Raw genomic sequence first — 7643 nt, forward strand, 5'->3', positions numbered from 1 at the left:
CTCACCCACCTCGGAGTCGCCAGGGTGGGTCGCTTTCCAGGCCTTCCCTATGTAGCCACGCACACAGAGATTTTGCCTGTAGTGGGCGTGGCCAACTCTGAAGCCAGCCAGAACTCCGTTCCTGTGCACTCCTGCCCAAAAATAGCCCTGCACTTATCCGATACTGAACTTCGTTTGCCATATTGTTGCCTATTCACCCAGTTTTTGGAGGTCAACTTGCAGCTCTTCACAGCCAGCCCTGGTTTTCACCATCCTGAATAATTTTGTGTCATCTGCAAACTTGGCCACCACACTACTCACCCCTAGTTCCAGATCATTTATGAATAAATTAAATAGTACTTGCTCCAATACTGATCCTTGTGGGACCCCACTGCTTACTCCCCTCCATTGAGTGAACTGTCCATTTATCCCTACTCTTTGCTTTCTGTCATTTAACCATATTTTCATCCATAAGAAAACCCATCCTCTTATCCCATGACTGCTAAGTTTTCTCAGGAGTCTTTGATGAGGTACCATGTCAAAAGCCTTTTGAAAGGTCACTGTTGTCTACATGCTTGTTCACTTTCTCAAAGAACTCCAAAAGGTTGGTGAGAGGACTTTCCTTTGCAGAAGCCATGCTGATTTTCCCTCAGCAGGCTTTGTCCTTCTATGTGCCTATATTTCATTATATTTTTTACTAATTTGCCTGGGATAGACATTAGACTAACTGACCTGTAATTTCCTGGTTCCCCTCTGGATCCCTTTTTAAAACTTGGTGTCACATTTGCTACTTTCCAGTCTTCTGGTGCAACAGCTGAATTTAGTGATAGGTTACATATATGGTTTATGTAAATGTCATACTTTGAATAACTATACTGTCCTAGCCGAATGCTGGTTTGCTATTTTTCTTGCCCTCTGCATTGTTTCCTATTTATCTACTTCTTTTAAGCTTTGTTTTCTCATGTTTTATTTTCATAAGTATTATTTTACTTCCTGAATGTTTTTCCCATAAAATAAGTAACAGTTAAAATGAGAATTTCTTCTTGTAAATTACAGACTAGAAAGACTAAAGTCTTGAAGGATCATATATCCCTAGTTTCTTTTACATTGTTTTAGATACATTGGTAATGTAAGCCTAAATTACACTAAGCGAGAGTTATGCCATTCTAAGTCTTCTGACTTCAGTGGACATAGAAGGCATTTCATCATGTATCTGGTTTTAATCTGAGAGTCATCAAAAGTAATCTGGTTCAATGTGTAGGAAAATAGGGAATTTCTGTAATTGAACTACTTTGGGCAAATATTTTTGACACGTTTTCTTGAAAATCTTTAAAGAAACCTTGGTAACCTCTTTCTTTACCAAGTTAGGAAGCTGGCAGTGTCATTTAATCTCCTTCTATTTAAGGTATTAATTATGTTACTTCCTGTCATAGTTTCATGCATTCTGTACATTATTTTTCACTGTAGTCCCTTTCCTCTGATTCCAAGCCACACTGCATCTTCCAGTATGGTGATTCTTAATGGGGCCATATGGCCCTCCAGGGGGTGATGTACAAGTCTTGGGTTGCCTTCAGTGTTTTGCAGGGCAAATGGGGGGGGGAGAGCAGGAATTTTAGGTAGTCCCACTGGCTTCTGACAACCAGCAGAGCAGAGTTTTATACCCTGTCCTGAGGATAAAATCTTAGGTCCTAAATTTCTCCTCCAAGCCCTTTTAAGTGGCACACAGCAAATAGAAATCAAACCCAACACTGAGGATTTCACTGATGACCATTAGGCATAAGGGTCTCATTGAGTGGATTCCAAGTTCTGTGTAGAATATGCAAATATCATAAATATATGTTTATAAATAAAGTTGCCTTGTCCAGTAGTTCATTTCACTCTAGTAAGAAGAGGCTTGCCTAAATTGGTCAGCAACTGAGGGATTTAATCAGGAAGTAGAAGTTGCATCTGAGAACTGGTATCATCTCCTATGGCAGCATTGATGCAAACTTGCAGAAGTGTGCATTTTTAAATGCTGTGCTGGCTATTTCTCGGGGAAGGGGGTTAAGTGGCAGGGACTAATTTGGTAGGCTGGAATAAGATCAGCTCTGCTGAATTAAACCAGTAACATCTTGTTCAGCGTGCTGATTGCAACAACAGATAAACAGATGATTTCATGCTTAAACATTAGATTAATCCTTTAACATCCAAACATCATTTTTTCTGTACAATAACAACCTCCACCTTAAACAACTTAGCCATATTCTTTATGTTCTTCATTTAAAAAACTCCTTGACTTGGGTCAGTGCCATTTTGCTCTATGATAGTACGCCTTCTGGTTATGCCTAAATGATCCATGTGTATATATCTTTCCCCTGAATTTTTACCTCGCTTCCTATTCCTGTTTTGTCTTCCTCCATCGTAATATAGGGGAAATGTTAAATGGGTGAACCTTCTAACAGCATCGTTTTGTCTGCAAATAGAAGAGCCTCGTTAATGCATCTTAAGAACAGAGCCAGACATTTACTTTGGAAATTAAAGAGTGTGTTGGTTTAATAAAAAGTTTTGATGTTGGCCAAGAAAAAGAGTTTGCTTTAAGTTAGGCAGAAAAATAAATATGTAAATGGAAGTCAGGAAGGATTTTTCGTCAAAGGTAGAAACATGAATACTACTTACTCATTTGAGATGAGATTTTTATTTTTCTGGGAAAGAAATTTTGGACAAAATGTAGAATATAAAAAAAGCCAGAAGCATTTGGCTGCAGCTTGAGATGAAACAAACACGTATAAACGCCAGTCCAGAGATGTGTGAGGACATTTGTGTTTGCATAGTCGTCTTCTGCCCAGCCAAGCAAATGACCAATGGGAAAAGGGGGGGAAAGGAGTGCTCCACGAGTGCAGCAGCAGGTGCAGATCTCTGAACTGGGGTCAAAACTTTCTTTGGGATCCATTAGATGACAGTATTACTTACCCCACCCCACCACTCAGTTTCCTGCACATGTATTATAGGGGCATATCCACACTTTTCCCTGACCTGGATGGCCCAGGCTAACCTGATCTTAGGAGCTAAGCAGGGTCACCCCTGCATAGTATTTGGATGGAGACCATCAAGGAAATCCATGGGCACTGTGTAGAGTCAGGCAGTGTTAGACCACTTCTGAACATCCCTTACCTTGAAAACCCCACGGGGGCTCCATAAGTCAGCTGCAACTTGTCGGCACTTTAATTTAGCGATTTCCTTCAGTTTACAAAACAGTCTTCTGCTTAATCAGGACAGCTGACTATACCTCTGCTACTGTGTGCAGGTATTTCTACTCTTCCCCCCCAGTAGCCTTCTGTGCACATACTGCCGGCAGCCTATACCAGGCATCTGTTTCCATGCATTGGTCAGCCCAACCCTTGGGGGATAGGACCAGTGATTTTTGCCCATTGGGCTCAGAGATACTTATTTTTAAAGATTTCTAGGTTGTGTTTCCTAGAAGTTTAAAGCAGCTTGCAATAAACACATCCAGTGCAACAACTATTAAAGCCACAAAAAAAAGAACAGAGATGTTTGACCAAAATTAAACTGGCTGCCCATTGTTCAAAAAGCCCTCTGAAATAAAACAGCCTTATGGGCTTTCTGAACACAGTCAGTGAAGATGATTCTGACAGCCCATTCCACAGAGAGGAAACACACTTGAGTGTTCTATGGTATGCATCAGCCATGAAGGAAGTACCAGTGAACAGGAAGCAAGAGAGAGGCAATCCATCAGGTATACGGATCCCAGGCCATGAGGAGCTGTGAAGGTAAGAATCAGCACCTTCAAAGGAAGCAAATAGATCACCACAGCCTGTGCTCTCTCGGCCAGCCCAGTCAGGTCTTCTCTGAAGCAGTGCCCCCTCAGGTCTAGATAGCGAGGCTTGGGAGCATCCATAGCTGCCAGAAGTTAGGAGCTGGAACTGAAGGCAAGGAACTGGCATACAAGCTTGCACCAAGTGGACTGGTTGATCCAGCTAGGCAGCTTTCCCAAGCCTTGGGTTAAATAGTCTGGGAAGTAATCGGGCTCAGCTGCCCTGCTGGCAGGTGTTGAGCTCCTGTGGCTGCTCTGTGCTTTGGCTAGGATGCTGCAAAAATTATTGTTTTCATTCTGTGGCTCTGGGACGGGGTTGCATGCAGCCAGTCGAGCACTTTGCCTCCTTTGGGCCACCTCGGCTTGGGTCCTCTGCCATCCCCATTCCTGCAGAGTGATTGTGTCCCCTGGGGGGCTATGGGTCCTACCCTGCTGAGCCCTGATGATTATTCCAGGGGCCAGTGACAAGGCCTCCATTGCAGGCCCAGGCAGGATGACTTCTGGTGCTGCTGGACCTTGTTAGGATCTCCCTGGTCCTCCTCAGCTGGTGGCCTTGGCTCCTCAGTCTGAGGACTGAGTTGCTGAGCAAGTTGGTGGGTGGCATGACAACCAGAGCAGTTGTTTAAAAAATAACGTAATAGGAGTACACTTGTGGTGCTTTGTCACAAGTCAGGCAGCAGCATTCTGCAGTAGTTAAAGCTTTCATGTTATCTTCAAGAGCAGCCCCACATACAGCACATTGCAGTAATCTAGTCTAGAGGTTACACAAAGGCATGGATCAGCGTTGCCAAGTCAGCTGTGTCTAGAAGGGAGGAGACTGTCCAGACTAGGTAAAAAGCTCTTTTAGCAACAATTTAACTCTAAACTGTGATTCATGCAAAAGTAGGCTTGAATATAATCTTTTACTTGAACCAGCAAACTCATCCTATTATAAAAAAAAGTTGTGCACTGAACTATACAAAATATTATCTGTATGTAATGTCATTCCATGTTTTCCTGTCCTGTTTTTGGGTGACTACCAATTTAACTACCTGCCTTTTACATAAAGAATTACATAATTCTTGTGGTTTTTGCAGATCTAAGGAGGTGGATGGAGAAGTCTTCCAGAATATACTGGCTAATACTTTAGCCAGTAAAGATGCTGAAAGATTTAGTGTGGGAAGGGGAAGAGAATAGTGGGGGTGGGAATGAGATGCCTCCTGCAAATCTCTGCTTGTTTTACTGAAAGGTCTAGAACAAATTGATCTGAAGAACTAGCCCAAGGACATTGTTAAAATGGAGTCTAAGTTTGAACCTATTTTCAGTTGTTATATTATTTGGACATGTAGTGTTTCTAAATCTTCCATTGAAATGTGCTTAAGTTTTTCTAGGTTATGCTATAAGTATGTGCTTGCATAAACCAAAGAAACGTTTCCCCTTCCTCATTTCACCACCATTCCATATTTTATTTCAGAAGATGAGTTTCAAAGATTTTGGGAGGAAATGGCTACAATTGTCTCTAATTCTGAGCTGGCAATGGGCATCCCCTATTCTCCTGCAGTACCAGGACTTGCACAGTATCTCCGAAGCATCACCAAACTCTTAATATCTATGCTCTCAATGACTGCTGATCCTGGATTTGCAAACTACAATTTACTTGAAACAGGGAAAGCAACAGAGCCTTGTTTATCAATTGCACATCTGCTACATTCTGATTTCTGTGAAGTACGCTTTGCAGTCTTGGAAGCAACCCTGCTTTGGGTGAAACAAATGAGTTGTAAACATATAACTAAAGGAGGAGGAAAAGGCCTTGTGTCTCTACTGTCTGGTTTGGAGGAGATTCTTCTTAGAATAGCTGTAAAAGAAAAGCATCCAGAATGTTTTTGCAAGGTAAAAACATGCACGCACACACAAGAAAAACTCCCTGTTATGAGGAAGCGTAATTTCAAATAAGATGGACCAAATTAGGACTGTTTATTTTTCTTTCATTGACCCAGTTTGATTTCTTTTTACTAGGTATTGGAGGTTCTGTATTGTATGGATTTCAGAAATGTGCTTCTAAAGACAGAAAATGCCATAAACGTTAATCCACGAGATTTCTTGCATTGGATTATGAACACTGCAGATACTTCTGACAGGTATATCTTGTCATTGGTTAAAAAAAAATCTATCTAATATATTGATGTATCTAATATATCAGTATATCTGATTCTCAATATGGTTCCATCTGTGGGTTCTGAAATCTGTGGACTGGGGCTATGTAGAGAGAAAGGAGATTGTTCTACAAATTTGGGGGGAATCCCCATGTTTCCAGAGAAATCCAGATAGTTTTTTAGAAATTGGAGGGGGAGGCGTTGAGCAGACAGCACATCTCAGTTGCCCCAACTTGATCAATTGGCTGCGGCAGTGGTGGCATAGGAGGAGCAGAAGGCTCCAGTGCCTTTGCCATGCCAGCTGCAGAGGGCTGGCAGTGCAGGGGGGTGGACAGAAGGTGAACTCCTCTCCAGTGCTCTGTGAACTTTATGGGGCAGCAATGCAGGCAGGCAGAATAGGAATGAGAGTTGGTAAGTGAGGCACCTGATGAGCCAGTGGGGGGAGGGTGGGATTCCACCTCCCACACACACAGTTCTCGCATGACCTGTTTGTAATATGTAAATATTCATTGATTGCTGATTACCCTTTGAAAAGAAATAATCGATGGGGGGATCCCTGTGGTTTCAGTTTATCTTGTTAAGCTCCAAGCACTGCTAAATTGTACATATGTTGTTTCCTAATTTTTATATATCTTTACAAGACTTTGATGAAGTAAGTCAAATGATGAAACAAGACTAAGAAACATGACATCTAAATGGATTCTAGGCAAAGCTAATTCAGAAAACTAAATAATTCAGAAAAAATAGGGCAGTTTGGCAGCTTTTTCTATAATGTATTCTAACAGAATGTTATTCTTTTGTTGGACTTTCACCAATGTTCAGAAAAACCTTTTAATTCCCCCCCTTTGATACTTTCTTAAACTGCTTTGTTTTTATTTATTTATTTCCAAATTGTTTGTTTTACATTCTGAAATGATATTTTGATGAGGAAATTAATGTTGGGGAAATTTGCAAAATTGAGAAGTAATCAATTATTTTCTCTTGTTTCTGATTAATAGTTTTGTGCAATCTGCACAATAACAAATTTATTTATCATGAAGTTAAGAAGCTGCTATATATCAAGCCAGACCACTGGTCCATCTAGCTCAGTACTTTCTCATCTGACTGGCATCAGCTCTCTGTCAGGCAGAGAATGGTCTTTCATGTTACCTCCAGCCCTTTGATGGGAGGTATTGAATCTGGGACTTTCTCCAGTGGTTCGGATAGCGGGACAGTCCGTACTATTGGGATAAGCTCCGCCCCTTCCTGCAGGGTCGGCTCCGATCTTTGATCCCTGTGAGGTGGAGCTTATTGTCCACAGCTTCCCCAGTTCTTGCCAGCCCTGCTTACCAGCAGGACGTACTCCGGCAGGGCTCGTTTCGAGCGCCTAGGATTTCAGGAAGAAAAATAAAAATAGAAGAAAGAAGAGCCGCAGCAGCGGCAAGGAGTCGGGGCGAGCGATCCTGCACCGGGTTGTCCCCGGTTGTTTGGCAGAGCTCTGTTTAAGCCCTTGGCATCTGTCCGCTGGCCTTACCCGACCTACGGGCGGAGGGCCTCCCCCTGCGCTATTCCGGGGGTGCGGAGGAGCCTGGTGTGCAAGACGTACCCACGCTGAGTCAGTGGATCGTTCCAGCGCAAAGAACCGAAATAGCCTTTTCCAAAGGAGGTGGTGAGTTTGAGGGCCCCCTGAAAGCCTTCCCAGTGGGGTTGGAGCCTTGGGGAACGAAGACCGCCACGGCGCA

At 42.6% G+C, this 7643-nt stretch overlaps 1 protein-coding gene across 1 annotated transcript in view; it reads left to right on the forward strand.

Moving 5' to 3' along the window:
- Positions 1 to 7643, forward strand: part of THADA (thyroid adenoma associated) — a 204203-nt gene that overhangs the window by 147451 nt on the left and 49109 nt on the right. The window contains exons 31-32 of the mRNA XM_015410158.1: positions 5244 to 5659; positions 5786 to 5907. Coding sequence (XP_015265644.1) covers positions 5244 to 5659; positions 5786 to 5907 — 538 coding nt within the window. The remainder of the gene's footprint in view (positions 1 to 5243; positions 5660 to 5785; positions 5908 to 7643) is intronic.

Source organism: Gekko japonicus, unplaced genomic scaffold (assembly GCF_001447785.1).
Source record: "Gekko japonicus isolate JY-2015 unplaced genomic scaffold, Gekko_japonicus_V1.1 scaffold681, whole genome shotgun sequence".
NCBI classification, from domain to species: domain Eukaryota; kingdom Metazoa; phylum Chordata; class Lepidosauria; order Squamata; family Gekkonidae; genus Gekko; species Gekko japonicus.